General features: G+C 40.2%; 2 protein-coding genes across 3 annotated transcripts; one reads left to right on the top strand and one right to left on the bottom strand.

Moving 5' to 3' along the window:
• Nucleotides 1–447: 447 nt before the first annotated feature.
• On the top strand, nucleotides 448–1,683 carry LOC133882197 (glucuronoxylan 4-O-methyltransferase 1). Its single transcript, XM_062321312.1, has one exon. The coding sequence runs from the start codon at nucleotides 586–588 to the stop codon at nucleotides 1,441–1,443; it is 858 nt and encodes a 285-aa protein (XP_062177296.1). The 5' UTR covers nucleotides 448–585; the 3' UTR covers nucleotides 1,444–1,683.
• Nucleotides 1,684–6,570: 4,887 nt separating this feature from the next.
• On the bottom strand, nucleotides 6,571–18,147 carry LOC133881737 (leucine--tRNA ligase, cytoplasmic-like). Of its 2 annotated transcripts, XM_062320756.1 has the most exons (3): nucleotides 17,947–18,147; nucleotides 7,635–10,931; nucleotides 6,571–6,851 (listed from the first exon to the last, which is right to left on the bottom strand). In XM_062320756.1, the coding sequence occupies exons 2-3, from the start codon at nucleotides 10,910–10,912 to the stop codon at nucleotides 6,845–6,847; spliced, it is 3,285 nt and encodes a 1,094-aa protein (XP_062176740.1). In that variant the 5' UTR covers nucleotides 10,913–10,931; nucleotides 17,947–18,147; the 3' UTR covers nucleotides 6,571–6,844. The 2 variants fall into 2 exon arrangements, with proteins under 2 accessions (XP_062176740.1, XP_062176739.1); XM_062320755.1 differs by lacking the exon at nucleotides 17,947–18,147 and having other exon boundaries at nucleotides 7,635–10,962.
• Nucleotides 18,148–18,166: the final 19 nt, after the last annotated feature.

Below are 18,166 nucleotides of genomic sequence, written 5' to 3'. Positions count from 1 at the left end.
GTGTTAAGAGTCTCATATTGCCAAGGTATACTTGGGTTGTGGGCTTTATAAGCCTTGAGCAAACCTCTTCCCTTAAGGTGCCTTTTGTGGAAGAGTAAGGCTCAATGTACTTTATCAGACTCAACATGGCCAAACTCATTTCTGCATGTAAGTTTTGCCAAAACATCACAATCAATATAACCTGAGAGGTCTGCTTCAAATGCATGATGGCAGCCACAAAACAAAACTACACAATTGATATATTAACCAACAAATAGAAGATAAAGTATTGGCAGCAAAACCCCCACCTAACTTGCTGATCCACCAACCAGAATTTTGCTTCATCCAAAATCTTGGCGGCTCTCTTGTCTTCATCAAGCACCCAATGGTCCTCTCCCTTCATACCTAAGCATCCTGTATACAATCAATCACCTTACCTTCACCTCTCTCCTCAACTCAATCCCTATCTTCCTCCAACTCAAAACCAAAATATAACTTTATGTTCATTCCAAGCACCCATAGCAAAACCCGATTCTTACAAATTTATCCTTGTGTTTCTCTCTCCCCTTTAGCATTTTAAACAACCAGAAATTTAAAAAAGAAAAAATGAGGCCTAAATCCCACCCAATCCTCAACCTTAAGTTCCTCCTCCTTGGGGTCTTCATTGCTTTCTTCCTCCTCTTTATGCTAAGATCAGGCTTTCCAACTTCCATGCAAAGTGAGTCTGCCATTTCACAAACTTTCACACCCAATGCAAAAGCAGATACAAAGTGTCAAACTTGCAGCAAGATCCCACCCACACTAGCCCAAGTTCTCATCCATTACTCAACCTCAACCATCACCCCACAGCAAACACTCAAAGAGATCTCAGTGACAGCAAGAGTTTTAGAAAAGAAATCTCCCTGCAACTTCCTAGTCTTTGGCCTAGGCCACGACAGCCTCATGTGGAATGCGCTCAACTACGGCGGCCGCACGATTTTCCTTGAAGAAGACGAGGCATGGATACAGCAAATCCGACGCCGATTTCCGATGCTCGAGTCTTATCATGTCACATATGACAGCAAGGTGAACCAGGCCAATCAACTGATGGAGGTTGGCAGGGGGCCTGAGTGCACAGCACTTGGTGATCCTAGATACTCTATGTGCCAACTTGCCTTGAAAGGCTTGCCGGGTGAAGTCTATGAAACACAATGGGATCTGATTATGGTCGATGCGCCGACCGGTTACTACGAGGAGGCGCCGGGAAGGATGACTGCTATATATACAGCAGGGATGATGGCAAGGAATAGAGTGGATGCAGGAGAAACTGAAGTGTTTGTGCATGATGTGAATAGGGAGGTGGAGGATAGGTTCTCCAGGGCATTTCTCTGTGAAAGCTACATGAGGAAACAAGTAGGCAGGTTAAGGCACTTCACTATCCCTAGCCACAGAGATGGCTCAGACAGGCCTTTCTGCCCAGAATAACTCCTCCCCTTGTGTTGCTTACCTTACCTATGCCATTTCTTTTCCTTTTTGGGGATATTTGAGTAACCTTTTTGGCGGAATATCTTTCAAGGACAAAAAGCAAAAAAAGATCAAATTCTGAAAGAACCTCTTTTAGAGCCACTTCTATCTTCTCTCCTTTCCTTTTTTGGGGTTTTATGTTCAATTTCATTTGATTAAAATCTATAACTAAATAAGAGCAGATGGGTGCACATTTCTCAAGTGACATGTGTCAAAATCTAATTTCTAGTATACATAATCCATTTGCTTGCCATTTCCAGTATTTTAGTTTTTTTTTTTTTAAAAAAAAAATTATTTTGTTTCTCTTGTTGAATCACCGATTATCCTAAATGCTGATAGAAAATTGTGAATTTAGTTATTTAAATTAATACTTTAACACTCTTCTCTTGGTTGAATTTAATTAAGTAAACTGATATTTTAACATTCCTTTCACGTATGGGAAACGGAGAAGCTCCGTTTCTTTATATTCTAGGGGTATTTTTGTTTTTTTACATATTTTTTTGGAACAAAAACACTCTTACACTATAAAGAACTGGATAATCTGTAATGGGTATATTAGTAGTGTATGGGCTGGGTTATTAGTAGTGGGTTGAATGGGCTTGGCCCATTCCAATTAGTGGAGTCTTTAGATAAGGGGTATGTCTATATAAGGCCTAATAGAGTAATGGTAGGATTATGAAAATGAGATTAGTCACTATGTGATTGGAGATTTGCACTCTCGAATGTGCTTGGAGACCGGCCCTCTCGAATGTGGCTCAATTAATACAATTTCATTACCCATCAATTCCTGCATCAATTCATCATTTTATTCTGTTTCCATCTCAATTTCCTTTACAATTCTGAAATATAAACCCTAAATTCCTAAACAGATAATAAATCTGTTACAAGTGGTATCAGAGCCCTAGATCTACGGGGAAAATTGTTCTAATTTTGTTTTGATCTTGAAATTTTCTTTTCTGCGATGCAACCGATCCGATCGACGAAAGTATACTCTGCCGATGGACTCTGTGGCTGGCACGATGGCTTTACTGGATTTTATCTCGTGGTCTCTGGAGTTCCGGAGCATGTGCGGAAGCAGCAAGAAGCCAAGCGGAAGTTTCAAGAAGCCGAGCAGCAACGGAGGTATCAAGAAATCGCTAATCTGCTATCTGAAATGAGAGCACAAAATCAGCAATGGAGTTCACACCGTGCCAGAGCTCCAAAATTCCCTCAGCTTGATAGTGATGATCTGGAAGAGTGGTGTTGTCGTGCCGAAGAGTACTTTGCATACCACCGCACTCCGGATGAGTATCGCGTTTCCCTTTCCACCTTCCATTTGGAAGGTCCGATTAGAAAGATGCAGTGGTTCCAGGACATAAGATGGAGCAAACGTGTGACTACTTGGGACGAATTTGTTCGGATTCTTCGAGCACGTTTTGCAATTACTCCAGAATTAGAATCCTTAGGAAATGTAAAGGATGAAGAAGAGCAGCCGAGATACAAAATTCCAGAAATTCCAGAAGCTAAAACAGATCCGGATGAAGAAGAGAAGAATGACGATGAAGCTAAACAACCAATAGTTCCAGAACCAGATCCTACTGAAGGCACAAAACAAATCATAACTCCAGGACCTGATCCGGTTGCAGACATAACACAAACAAAAATTTCAAAACTAGCTCCGGCTGAAAATGCAAACCACTCACTGATTTCAACAACCGAGCCGGATGCAGACTCCTACCGTCCGTTCGTGAAAATTCCTCAACCAAAAAATTCCGACTCTCTTGTGAAGAAGACACATCCCGATCTGAAAATTATTTTGGATGCGGTGGACTTTGTTGTCCTGAAACACCGTTGGCGATGGAAACAGGTGGCCAACGTAGAGGACGCAGCGGCTGAAGCGGAAACGTCGAAATGTCGATGTCGCCAGAGCCGAGCCTGACAGAGAACCGGTTGCTCGAGAGGCCGAGCGGACAGGCCAGTACCTCGACACGGATCCGGTGGAAGGCCGACCAGCCGCGATGGGCGGAGGGAGCGTCGGCGGGGGAGGCCCTGTTCTCTCGACGAGTCCATTTCTGAAACTTGCCAAGACGAAGGTGAAACCGTGAAACGAAGAATCTGGAAGCAAGAAAGAAGAGCAGAATATGGAAGCTAGCAAAACGGTGCGCTGAGAGGGAAATGACTTAGTGGAGTGGAAGGGTAGTTTCGGAAAGTGACTGCAAGCCGTCGAACTCAGTAGAAGCTCCTGGAAATTGAATGGGCTTAGGCACCCCTCATATCTTTGCTATGAGTCAAGGGATAAGCAGCTACAGTTGGTGGAATGGGTTGGATGTGGGCCTCGCTTGGCTTTTTCTGGCTTTCATTTTTGGGCTGGCAGTAACTTTTTCTAGGCTTTCATTTTTTCTCTCAAGCGTGGACTGGCTTATCTTTTTTTTTTAACTCAAAAATAACCGCACCTTGTGGGCAAGGTGCTTGAAGGGGTCGGTATTGTAATGGGTATATTAGTAGTGTATGGGCTGGGTTATTAGTAGTGGGTTGAATGGGCTTGGCCCATTCCAATTAGTGGAGTCTTTAGATAAGGGGTATGTCTATATAAGGCCTAATAGAGTAATGGTAGGATTATGAAAATGAGATTAGTCACTATGTGATTGGAGATTTGCACTCTCGAATGTGCTTGGAGACCGGCCCTCTCGAATGTGGCTCAATTAATACAATTTCATTACCCATCAATTCCTGCATCAATTCATCATTTTATTCTGTTTCCATCTCAATTTCCTTTACAATTCTGAAATATAAACCCTAAATTCCTAAACAGATAATAAATCTGTTACATAATCTCTGGTTTAACCGAACTGGAAAGGATCCTAAAACCACGTGTGGAACTAGACAACACAAAATAATTAATATTTTCCACTCCTCTCACATATGGGACAACACAATACATGGACTGTTTTACTTAAAATAGGGAATTAATTGAGATCTTGATTCTGATACAACAATTATCCCAAAACTTTATGCCAACAAAAAAATAATAATAAATTTAATTATTTAAATTAATATTTTAACGCCCTCTCCATCATAAGCAAGTATATCAATCGGCATAATGACTACTTACCCTTCAGGACCCAAAAATACAAGTCCAACGGAGGTGAGGAGCATTAGAGAAGGAAAGGGTTGTTTGATTTTTTTTTTTTTTTATTATTATTATTATTATTATTATTATTATTATTATTATTAATGCTAATTAAATGCTTAAACCAAAATACAATACCTTCTGTTAAAAAATTTCTAGCACATACACATGTACCTTTCAAAAAATTTCACTATGAGTGCATTATTACACTAAACCCTAAAAACTCTGTTTGTTTGGGTGTTAAATTTTTGAAATTAGAATTGAATTCTTATTTAGTTTGCGAATTTTAAGGCAAAGAAAATGTGTTTAAGTGATGCATAAAATTTAATTTTTTTTTTGAAATTGTGTTTGGATGTCGGATTTTTTAGATTGAAAAGTAGTGTTTTTTTAATGATAAGAAGTTATTGGAGGTATGAAAAATTGTGTATAATGATTGATGTTATGAAAAGTAGTGTGGAATAATAATTGAAATAATAATTATTTATTATAAAAAAAATTATTTAATTTAAATAATTATTATTTGGGTTTATTGGGTGTACTGTGCGTCAGTTAATTGTGGGACCCATTCGTAAACATGGTTTTTTTTTTTTTTGAAAAAAGCTTGAATTTTGGGTTTTTTTTTTTTTTTTGAAAAAAGCTTGAATTTTGGGTTTTTTTTGGTGTTGAAACCGGGTTGAATGTGGGTTGCCGGGTTTTGGGGGAAAAAAAAAATCTCAATTCATTTTCATTTCCAAACAAACCTGCATTCCTTTAGTCGGACAATTTTTCTCAAATTTAGTTTATTAAATTGAAATATTTTCTCATGTGATTCTTACGTGTATTTTTAATAAAATTAATAGAATATGTAAAAATACATGTAAAAATCACGTGCTCTAAGAACATATGTCAATTAACAGATTGGGTTGGAGAAAGGACTTTTATCCCCTTTAGTCTTTGCTTGCTAATGTCATATTGATTTCATGTTCAGATCAATATGACACTTATTTGAACCTATAAAAGTATGAATTAGGATCCTCATGGTTTAGATTTTATTTATTCCATCTAACGGTGCGGATGGTGCCACATCAACACATTCATTATGAGCAAAATATATATCATTAAATTTGTGAAATCTAACCTGGACGATTAAATAGTTTCTATCCATTTCACTTGAAACAATACGACAATAAATGATAGGAAAAAAAATACAATTTAGCCTCCCAAACTATCGAAACTTGGACTCTAGCCCTCAAAACTACCAAAACCTTAGAAAAATGCCAATTTTGGCAAAATATCCCCATAATACCCATGCCACTTGTCATTTTTCAATTAAAAAAAAATAAAAAATAAAAACTTAAAATTATATTTCTTATTTTTATTTTTATTTTATTTTATTTAGAAAAGATGGATGCTTGAGGTTGCGTTATTTCCCAACCTCGACCAAATCTTCCCGACACCCTTCCGATCACCGTCCGTTTACAACGCCATGATGACTGATTTTATAGCCCGATTCGGCGAGTTCCGATTCATAATTACCAGCCCGCTGATCTTGGCTGGGCTCAAGCTCTCCGAGCTGCAAGCTTGCATTGTGACCAACGACATTGAAAATAAGCAGTACGTCCTCCGATTGATCGCAATATTTTTTTTAAAATAAAATTTTAGTTTATTATTATTATTATTATTTTGAATTTGTTTTAATTTTTTAATTGAAAAATGACACATGACAGGGTTGGTATTATGGGAATATTTTGTCAAAATAAGCATTTTTCAAAGGTTTTGATAATTTAGGGGACCAGAGTACAAGCATAGGTAGTTTGGGGGCCATTCGAAAAAGGATGATAGTTTGGAGGGAAAAGATAAATTGTATTTTTTTTCCTAAATGATATATATTGGAATTAACGTGTATACATGAAACTTAGGTGTTTTCAGAGCATCTTCATTGCTTCAATACATCTCCAGAACAGGATTCCCGTTGACAACAAATATAACATTGTAAAACATTAAAGGCAGGAGCATGATATGTTATTCAGAAAACAGAGTGTTACACAAGCAAAGTTAACAAACATAGCCATTTCATCCCCAGCCTGCAAAAGAAAACAGAATAGCCTGTACATATCAGAAGAACACTAAGACAAGTTCTTCACCAACAGAATGTGGAAGCTCATCACTTTTCCAAAATCTTTTGAAGACGCTGCATATACCACAGCATCTTGCAAGGGCCTTTTAAAGCAAGATCATCAGCTTCCTCGTCAAGTAATTTCCAGCCGGTGTTTCCTATGACCTATGAATACACCGGAGAAGGGAGAAAAAGAATTTTGTAACACCATAGAATTAACATAAAGAAGAACATGAATACCATTGCTATCAGAATTAAGCAAAACAGGACAATGAAAGACCTACAAGTTTGAGGAAATCAAGCAAGTTCACTTTTTTTTAAAAAAAATGGTAAAAACTACTCAACACCCCTAGAGAAGTGAACCCTTGGCTTCAACCTCCATTCCTTATATCAGGGGGAGGAATGGCAATCTGATGACAACAAAATGAGTATATTATGAGATGCCAAGTACACTGATGACGTTCTACAATATCTTAGACATGCTTCAGAGAAATGTATATATCTGAATCAATGAGAAAACTATGAATATCTGCCTAAAAATTGCAGTTAGGAAACTAGAGATAATCAGCGTAACGATTTGACATCTGAAGAATTTTGCTTAACATAAAGAAGACAGTAAAAATCTTCTTTCCTATTGCTGAGACCATGGATGGGAAAAAAAATGAAATATTGCTTCCTTGTCAGGGATACAGCTTACATAGCTACTTTTCCTCTATCCTCAACCATACAAATAAAGCAGAAGAAGATGCTTAAAGAACAGAAGCAAAAACAAAGAAAAAAAGAGGCAGAAGAAATTCATCTCATCACAAAACCAATGGATAATTGTGATCCAAATTGATGAAGATATAAGTTAAGAAAGGAAATACACATATATCAGCTTATCAAAAATTCTAAGAAAATAGATGTCAATCAAGCAAAATTACTAAAATGGATGCAACTTTTTTTTACCTAGTCAAGAAGATGGCAGTTGGATTTCCAGGGGATGGAGGATTCTGATCTAACAGCGAAACAAGAGGACCGGCTTTAGCAGGAGCATCAGGATCAGTTGCAGACAGAATCTCCACCTCATCAAGACCAAGTTGTCTCTTAATCAAGTCCAAGTTCTCCTGGAGGACTTCAATCTCTCCAAATGGTAGCCTCAAATCCAAAGCCTGAACTCCTAGTGCAACTGCCTCATCCTTCTTGAACCTCAAGAAAGGCCTATACAACTGTTGGGTTTGCTTGAAATCTGCATCCTGACCAACAGAACTATTCTTCAGTGCCTCAAGTATCTCCTCATCTGGAGCAAAAGTACGAGTCTTGCTGTCAAATTTGCTTTGCAATATCATTAAGCAATCTGCTTTCCATCCGTGAAATTGCTCATTCACATAAATCAAGCCTGTTAGCCTGTTGGCTTCAGTCAGTAATGTCACTGGAGAGTCATTCTTCTTAGCTTTCTTTGAACCTAATATTTGTTTCTGAAGCAGCTTTCTCATCAAAACAATCGAGTCTTGCAAATACTTGTTGGCACTCTTGAGGGTTAGATCCGGAGCATCAGCTACAGGCCATCCAGCCTTCACAACAAACCCGTTCATCTTCAAAAGCGTCCTCCAAACATACTCCGCATAGTGAGGACAGATTGGAGTGATAAGCCGTGTCTGCACATCCATAAAACGACAAGCCAAATCATAGTTCATGCCCCCAGCACCGCATGAGAACCTGTACTCATCCCTGGCAGATTGGAGATCGAAAAAACCAGCCTTGAGAGCTTCTCGAAACATGTAATTCTGGTAATGCTGCTCGGTCCTTTTGACAGCAATGTTTATCTCATTTGCAAACACCCGATCAGCATAGGTAGATGGGGGACCTGTTCTCAAAGAAGACTTAGCTGCCAGAACTTCTTCCATCCATGAAATCTCTTTAGTAAGTCGTAGGATAGCAGCATTCGCAGTCTCAAATGCAAAATTTGCATCATCAACACCATCACCAGCATCAGCCAAAGCGAATCGTGTGGCATCAGCAGAAAATTCCTCAATTGCCTGGTGTAGGGTCCTGAAATTCCCTGTAGACTTGGACATCTTCTCAGAATTCAGCATGATGTGCCCATTGCATCTAAACCCACGAGGCCAGTGATTCTTGGACATGATTGCTGTGTGGTTGTAGATGGAGAAAGTCAGATGATTCTGGATGAGATCCTTACCAGACACTCGAACATCAAAGGGATACCAATATTCAAACTCCTGCTTCATCTTAGTAAGAATGGATGAAGAGATATCGGATGACTTTGGGCATGGACCACCACAGAAAATAAAATCCCAGACCTCATCAGTCATTTGTTCAGGCTTTATGAGAGATGTATCAGATCCATATATATCCCCATTCTGTAACAGGTGGGCAATGGTGTAATAAGCCATGTAGATAGTGGAATCAGACAATGACTCAACAAGATATTGTTCATCCCAAGGGATGCGAGTCCCAAGCCCAAAAGATCGTGAACAAGCCCACTGATTTAGCCAACCCAAAGTATGCTCAAAGCCATGCCGTGTCTCATCAGAAAATAGATTCATGGTGGACAGGCACTTCTCGGCCAACTTCTTCCATTCTGGTTCCCCATATGTAATGTACCATTGATCTGTAAGTGCCACAACACAGTCATCACCAGACCTTGATACCACCCTCTTCTCGGGTTCACTATACATAATTGCCAGGCCCATCTCTAAAAGCTTGCTCCTGACCAATGGCTTTGCTTCCTGGACTCTGCTCCCCGCAAACTCACCAGCAACCATTGTTCCCTCTGTAAATCCTTTCAAGTATGTCAACTTCTTAGCTTCTGCAAGCTTCTCCTTTTCATTCTGGCTTTTGATTTTCATATCCTTGCAAACTCTTTCAGCAGCCCTGTCTCCAAATTCTGGAATGTCGATGATGGGAATCATCTCAAAGGGCAATACCCATTCATCCTTGACACCATACTTTGCCCTAAGAGATGGTTTTGATTTTAAATCATGCAACGCCATATAATCATCAGGAGCATCACTAGGTACACTAGTGACAATCCCGGTACCTTTGTCTGTTAGGATGGTCAACATGGGAAGGGCATATATGATCTCGTTGAACGAAAGAGGGGACCTTAATGGGAGGCCAATCAAATCATAACCAGTCAGCTCAACCAAGCATGTAGGTTTCTCTGGGATTCTAGAGTAGTTCTGATATGCAAGGTTAAGGGCAGCTCTTTGTGTGAGAATAAAGACTTCTGTGTCATTAATTTCAAAGGCTCCATACTTCCCATCAGGCAATACCCATGCATTTGTTTGCCCATACATGGTCTCAGGTCTCAAAGTTGCAGCCCCCAAGAAAACTCTTCTCCCCTCTAGCACTCCTAGTTTAGAGGGAAAAGGCGACACCACCTCCATCTTGATGAGAGTGTACTCTTGAGGCTGAACTCCTTCACCAGTTGCCCTATCATGATCTGCGCATGGCTGGCCATCTAGAGGAGAATATATTGTGTATCTGACATCTTTCACAATCTTCCCCATGGATTTTAACTTCCTCATCTGCCACCTCACAAAGGAATCATAAAACGGGTTCATGTCAGTAGTGATAAAAGAGCGTCTCCAGTCACAACCCAAGCCAAAAGCTTTAAGGTCCTCCCTGGCCAATGGAGGAAAGTAGGTCAACCAATTATATGGATTCTGGAACTGAGATATCTCACTATCAGAGAGGCCAAAACTACGCATAATCTCCCACTGGAATGCCTGACCACTTGATTTTGAGATAACCTTGGACTTCTTGCCCTTGAATGTATCCGGTGGTGCATCTCCATTTGCATCCTCAGCTTCTTGTGTGATATCTACTTCCTCGTCCAATTCATGGGGGAAAGTTGGTGGATCCCCAAATTGTTGGATTTCACGTACAAGCTTATCAGCTGAGGCCTTTATGGGCATGCCGGTGCAGTGGAAAGCAAAAGGCAAGAGCACATTGGCACCTCTTAGTCTATGATAAGCAGCAGCAAATTCTAGCTTTGAAAGTGAGAATGCGTGTCCAAGATGCAAATACCCATTCATATAAGGATAGGGGAAGTTGCCAAAGAACTTCTCACCCGGTTCAGGAGGTCTTTCACGAGGTTCAGCCCTGAAAATATCTTCTTTTTCCCACCATTCTCGAACATCACGCTCAATCTGTAGAAGACTATCCCTCCTAGCAAAGCTTTTCCCACCCTCAGTCGCTACACTTCCACTCTCTGACGCCATGTCACAATGCAGACGGAAACTACAAAGAACAAAATACCATAACTTCATAACCAAACTGTCAGAATTTTTTTTTTTTGAATTCAATACCTCTCTTTGTGAGGGTTGCATCTTATATAGAAAATAGAGTAATAATTACAATGATGAATCTACTAAACATCATGATGAATCTACTAAACATGAATTACCTACTAAAGTAACTCTATTACCTACTAAAGTAGAATAATAATTACAATGATGAATCTACTAAACATCATGATGAATCTACTAAACATCAATTACCTACTAAAGTAACTCTATTACCTACTAAAGTAGAATAATAATTACAATGATGAATTTATGCTATCATCAATTACCTACTAAAGTAACTCTATCACCTACTAAATTGACAACTCATGCCAACACTCCCCCTCAAGTGGAAGCATCCAAATCTTCAATGCGCAACTTGTCTAGTGAGTTGTAAAACTCTCTGCTTGATACGGCCTTTGTAAGAATATCTGCCAGTTGATCTTCGGACTTCACAAATGGAAACCGAATTATTTTAGCTTCGAGATTTTCTTTAATAAAATGTCTGTCAATCTCCACGTGTTTAGTGCGATCATGTTGGATAGGATTGTGAGCAATAGCAATCGCTGCTTTGTTATCACAAAAGAGGTCCATTTCGGAGGTAGGTGCAAAGCCAATTTCGGTTAGAAGTCTTCTTAGCCATAGAAGTTCACAAAGTCCTTTAGCCATTCCACGGAACTCTGCTTCAGCACTTGACAGTGCCACCACCTTTTGCTTCTTACTCCTCCACGTAACAAGATTTCCCCCGACAAACATGAAGTAGCCTGAGGTGGATCTTCTGTCTGTGGTATTCCCTGCCCAATCTGCGTCTGTATAACCATTAACTCTGAGATGATTATTCTTTGCAAACATAAGTCCTTTTCCTGGGGAGGATTTTAAGTATCGTAAAATCCGAATCACTGCTTCCATATGATCCTTACTCGGTTGGTGCATAAATTGGCTTACAACACTCACTGCGTAAGCAATATCAGGACGGGTATGCGAGAGGTAAATTAGTTTCCCAACTAACCTCTGGTATCTTCCTCTGTCTGTTGGCACTTGACTTGGATGTTCTCCGAGCCTGTGATTCTGAACAATTGGAGTGTCTGCTGGCTTACAATCCAGCATTCCAACCTCACAAAGTAAGTCTAGTATATATTTTTGCTGAGATAAGAATATACCTTTCTTTGATCTAGCAACTTCTATTCCCAGGAAATATTTGAGTCCTCCCAGATTTTTCATCTCAAATTCGGTTGCCAATTGTTTTTGAAGCTTATCAATTTCCTCTGCATCATCCCCTGTAATGATCATGTCATCAACGTATACAATTAAAGCTGTTACCTTGCCCTGTTGATGCTTCAAAAATAATGTATGATCTGAATTGCTTTGGTGGAAGCCATACTTCTTCATTGCTTGACTGAACCGTTCAAACCATGCTCGAGGTGATTGTTTCAGTCCATACAATGCACGCTGCAACTTGCACACTATTTCAGTGTTTGAAGATGCTGTGTAGCCTGGAGGAGTGTCCATGTATACTTCCTCTTCAAGATCGCCATGAAGAAAGGCATTCTTTACATCCAACTGATGTAATGGCCAATCAAGGTTGGCTGCGAGTGATAGCAAAACCCTGACTGTATTTAGTTTAGCCACCGGTGAAAAAGTTTCTTGGTACTCTACACCATATGTTTGGGTGTATCCTTTTGCAACCAGTCTCGCCTTATTTTTAATTGAGAAGACCCACCTGCACCCGACTGTCTTCTTCCCTTGGGGTAGTGGGACCAAGGTCCATGTTTGATTCTTTAGTAGTGCCCCCATTTCTTCCTCTATTGCTTTTGTCCACTTAGGATCCATTAATGCCTCCTGAACTGTAGTAGGAATATGACATACAGAGAGCTCCTGTGAAAAACTCTTGAGTGGCTCAGGCAATTTTTCGGTGGAAACATAGTTGGCAATTGGATACCTCGACCTTCTTTCCTCCATGTCTGGAGAGTATCTGTTTGGTGGTTTGCCTCGGTTATGCCTGAAAGGTAAGTTATACCCAGTATCTATAGCATTGACAATTGAGGGTGTGCCAATATTACTTACCTCAGGAATATTCTCAGGAGATGGGCTTGCAGCAACTGAGAGGCGGGGGGATTCTTGTTCTTCTCCTGATGGTATAGGCTCAGCTGCCAGAGGTTCTTCTTCGGATGGTGTGTCTTTCTGATTCTCAAGCCATTCAAAGGTTAGCCACTTCAGCTCTTCATCTAGTGTCTCCCCCTGAAGAGGAGCAGTGGATACCGAGGAAGGGTAGAAAGGAGCGGACTCCAGAAAAGTGACATCCATAGTCACATAAGTACGCTGAGTAGTAGGGTCATAGCAGCGGTAGCCTTTTTGGTATGTACCATAGCCCAAGAAGAGGCACCGACGAGCACAAGGGTCAAGTTTGGTACGTTGGTTCTTATGAAGGTGTACATACGCCACACATCCAAAGATACGGGGTGGGAGCATGAGGGCAGAAGGTAGAGAGACCAAGGTTGATAGGGATTGTAGTGGGCTTTGGAAATTTAAGACTTTGGATGGAAGGCGGTTGATCAAATGGACAGCGGTGGTAACTGCATCGGGCCAATGTCTTGTGGGAACATGGGCGCCGAGGAGGAGAGCTCGGGCAGTTTCAAGAATATGTCGGTTTTTCCTTTCAGCTACCCCATTTTGTTGTGGTGTCTGGGGACATGAAGTTTCGTGGATAAGGCCGTGGAGTTGAAAATAGGACTGAAAATGGTGATTGACATATTCTCCACCATTGTCAGAACGAAGAATCCGAATCTGAGCTGAAAACTGAGTCTGAATCATAGCATGAAATGACTGAAAAACCTTAAATACTTCATCCTTATGTTTAAGCAAATATAACCAAGTCATGCGTGTGCAATCATCAACAAACGTTACAAACCAACGTACACCAGAGACAATAGACACGGGGGATGGTCCCCATACATCGGAATGAATTAAAGCAAAAGGAATGTCACTTTTATTCATGCTTAAAGGATAAGTAGCCCTATGACTCTTGGCTAAAATACAAGTATCACAATTTAACTCAGAAGCTTCTACATCAGAAAATAAATCAGGAAACACATGCCTTAGATACCCAAATGAAGGATGTCCCAAACGACGATGCCACAACCAAATCTGTTGAGTCTTGGAACTCAGTGAAGACACATGATGAGTTCTTCCCATACTGAAATCTTCCATGTAGTATAATCCCCCCCTCTTAGTACCACGCCCAATTATCTCCTTGGTGAGAATATCCTGTATAAGACAAAAATCAGCAAATATGAGTACCACACAATTCAGGTCTGTGGTAATTTGACTCACAGATAGTAACTTGTGGGACAATGAGGGAACAAGTAATGTGTTGGATAATTGAAGAGAGGGTGATAATGTCACAGAACCAGCTCCTGTGACAGGAGAGACCACTCCATTGGCATTTGCAATGCTAGTGCGCCGTGGAGATGAATGTTGAGAAAGATCCGTAGGATCAAAGGTCATATGATCCGTGGCCCCAGAGTCAAGTAACCAATCATCACGGTCAGTATTGCAGCAAGAACTAATTAATGCATGACAGGGATTACCTTGATCCACAGAAGAAAAATTCTGTTGAGGGATTAGAGAGAGACACGGTTCAGCTGCTGCTACAGCAGCCTTGCCTATGCCTGCACTTGTACCAGCAGTGTCTTGTTTCTTCCGGGCTTGGAGTTCATGCCACCAGTCCGGATACCCATGCAGTTGGAAGCAATTTTCCCGTGTGTGCTTCATATTGCCACAATGAGTGCACTTTAATCCGTCAGATGATGATCGGCCTTTAGAACCAGATTTTCCAGCATGTTGTGGGTTCGATCCATGGATTCCAAGCTTGAGGCCTCTTGAAGCAAGCACTGCTCCTGGAGGAAGTTCATGGTTACCTGCGTTCATCACCACCTGACGAAGGGCCTCTCTACGGACATGAGCATAAGCTTGCTCTACGGTAGGAAACGGGTGTAGCTGCAGCACGTCACTGCGGATGTTATCCAGCTTGTCGTCAAGACCATCCAAAAAAACGTAGACCCGATCTTCTTGGAGGAGAGTATTATACCTTTGAATATCAGCAGGGCATTCCATTGGGTTTGGACGTCAAAAATCAATTTCACGCCAAAGACCTTGCAAGTCAGTGTAATATCTTTCCAGGGATCCACCTGCTTGACGGAGACGTGAAACACGGCGCCGGAGATCATAAACCTGGGATGTATCACCACCATCAAAATAGGTGGTGGCAGCAGAGTCCCACACCTGTTTGGCTGTGGGAAACCGAATAAAGTTTCCAATTAATGTCGGATCCATGGAGTTGATAAGCCATCCTTTGACAATGGCATTGTCAGTGCGCCATTTGCGAAAGGACGGGTCGTTAGGAGATGGCGGGGTCAGGTCGCCATTGATGTAGCCCAACTTGTCTTTGCCGGAGATGTACATCTCGACAACTTGGGACCACAAGCCATAGTTGGAGCCATCCAACTTGATGCCTATCGGTAGAGCTGCAGGTTCTGAAGTCACGGTTGAGGCCTGGGCTTTGGACAGAGCTTCGGCCATCTTGGAGGTGAGTAATTCAGAGAGAATCCGGTCGGTGGTGGATTCCTCTGTCTGGGTTGGTGTTTCGGTGGCTGCCATAGGTAGATAAGAGGCTAAATCCTAGGGCTGGGCGTGAACAAGGAACCGGATCGTGAGATGCTCTGATACCATGTCAGAATTTTTTTTTTTGAATTCAATACCTCTCTTTGTGAGGGTTGCATCTTATATAGAAAATAGAGTAATAATTACAATGATGAATCTACTAAACATCATGATGAATCTACTAAACATGAATTACCTACTAAAGTAACTCTATTACCTACTAAAGTAGAATAATAATTACAATGATGAATCTACTAAACATCATGATGAATCTACTAAACATCAATTACCTACTAAAGTAACTCTATTACCTACTAAAGTAGAATAATAATTACAATGATGAATTTATGCTATCATCAATTACCTACTAAAGTAACTCTATCACCTACTAAATTGACAACTCATGCCAACACAAACATACTTATTAGACTGCAGTTTATGTGATATTTTCTTTAGTTTTTAATAAGAAACATTCAAAGTTGAGTTTCCTCTTATTTTGCCTCAAATCCTTGATTGGATTCTTGGTTTTGGGAAGAGTTGTGAGTTTTGTGTGTGTTAATTATGCGACCCACTACACCACACTGCATCAGTTGGTATTAGAGTTCAAGGTTTCTTTCCTATCATGAAGAGGAGCACGTGGAGGAGGAAACAAACATGCAACCATTGATGATGTGTATGAGCGCGAAGAGACAACACGTAATGAACAACTGACGGCACGCTTGCAACGCTTGGAGGAGTAGTTTGATCGGGTTGGTGATCAATTTGAACGATTTGGGGACCAAATCGAGTTGCTAACTGAGCAATTTTCCGCCATGGTAGGCCTAACGGTCGTCATCGTCGACCAAATCCGTGTTTTGCAGAAGAGGAAGATGAATATAGCGTTGATCCGTTTGCAGACCGTAGAGCGAGGGCAGAGCATCTCGCGGCTTAAAGCAATGCTAGCATATGGGAGTTAGGATTCAAACTTGACATCCTGCAATTTCAAGGTTAATTATTTACAACCTGGAGAATTCCTTAATTGGGTAGCCGTTGTAGAGGAGGTCTTGGATTTCAAGGAGGTGCCTGATGATCGAAGAGTTCCTTTGGTGGCAACCAAATTTTGGGGAAGAGACGTTGCATGGTGGCAACAACAAAAGCAAGCTATAGTGCAGCGAGGGAAGGAGAAGATCAATAGTTGGGAGAAACTATTGAGGCACATGTGGGCCGCATTCTTGCCCCATAACTATGTGAGGACCATGCACCAACAATTGCAGAATCTTTGGATGACATAGTGCAGAAAAGGTGACCAGTGTGGAAAAGGCCTATTTATTGAGTCCGGGGAATCTGTGGATGATGCTTTGGTTGATCTTTTTTCAAAAATAAAAATAAAAATAAATTGGTTTTTATTAATTTTTTTTTTAAAAAAATTTATTATTATTATTTTTTTTAGTTTTTTTTTTTTCGAATTTATAAGGACCTTTTTATCTTAAGCAAAAGGAAAAGTTCTTTTTTTATGGTCTTTTTTTTTTTTTTTTTTTTTTTTTTTAGGGGACATTGACATTTTTTTGATAGTTTAAGGAAACATAACATAATTGGTAGTTTGGGTCCATTGGGAGGACATCGTCACATTGACAACTGAGTGGTAGTTAGAGAGAGATATGTGTACTTTTTCCAAATATATAATAATAATAATAATAATAATAATAATGTTCATAGTAATACCAACACTAATAACTACGCTGATCATAAGGATTATCATATCTCAATAGCCTAAAAAGAAATTGAATCATCCAGATTCCAATCTAACTTAAACCAAAGAGTATTAAAAACCCCATTAATAATTCACTAAATATGGAGCTCAATTCACGAAAAATAGCATATAATCAAGGCCCAAAAGACATCAAGAAGCATATATCTCACTAACCAGAATAATACTAAATCATCCAAATTCCAATATAATTTAAACAAAGAGCACTAAAAACTCACAAAATATAGAATCAATTCACCAAAAACAGCACCTTATCAATTCTCATTAACCCAAAATGATACAGAATCTTTTTTCTTTTTTTGGCAAAATTTAATTCTGCTTGCTAATTTCTATGATGGGGCTGGTTTAACTGAAATCAATATAAAATCCTGATTAGTTTTATAATTGGATCACACGCTTAGCTGATTACTTGCATGATTAGCTTGCCTGGAATAGTCATGCCAAAGGAAAATTCTGATAACAAACCGAGAGACAGAGAGAGGCTTAAAAGCAAAAATCAATCAAACAATGGAAGAACAGCAAGCAGTCGGAAAAAAAATGTAACTAGAATGAGTTTGTATTGTACCTCTGGCTCAGAAGCGATACGCCAATGGCATCACGAGGAGAGTATGGGTTTGTTTGAGACCAGAGAAGTTGGCTTTATAGAAGCTGCATGCTCTGCTACAACGCGCGCTGCGTAAAAGTGACGAGAGGAATAAGAAACAGCGGAGAAGAAGTGGGGTTTTTTTGGTTGGGATGAGGTTTCTGATTCGATTTGTGGCGCCCCTCGTCTTTTCCCGCGGGTT

Source organism: Alnus glutinosa, chromosome 11 (assembly GCF_958979055.1).
Source record: "Alnus glutinosa chromosome 11, dhAlnGlut1.1, whole genome shotgun sequence".
Classification (NCBI taxonomy): Eukaryota; Viridiplantae; Streptophyta; class Magnoliopsida; order Fagales; family Betulaceae; genus Alnus; species Alnus glutinosa.
Note: the sequence above shows the minus strand (reverse complement) of the source record. Positions and strands in the feature narration are given on the sequence as shown.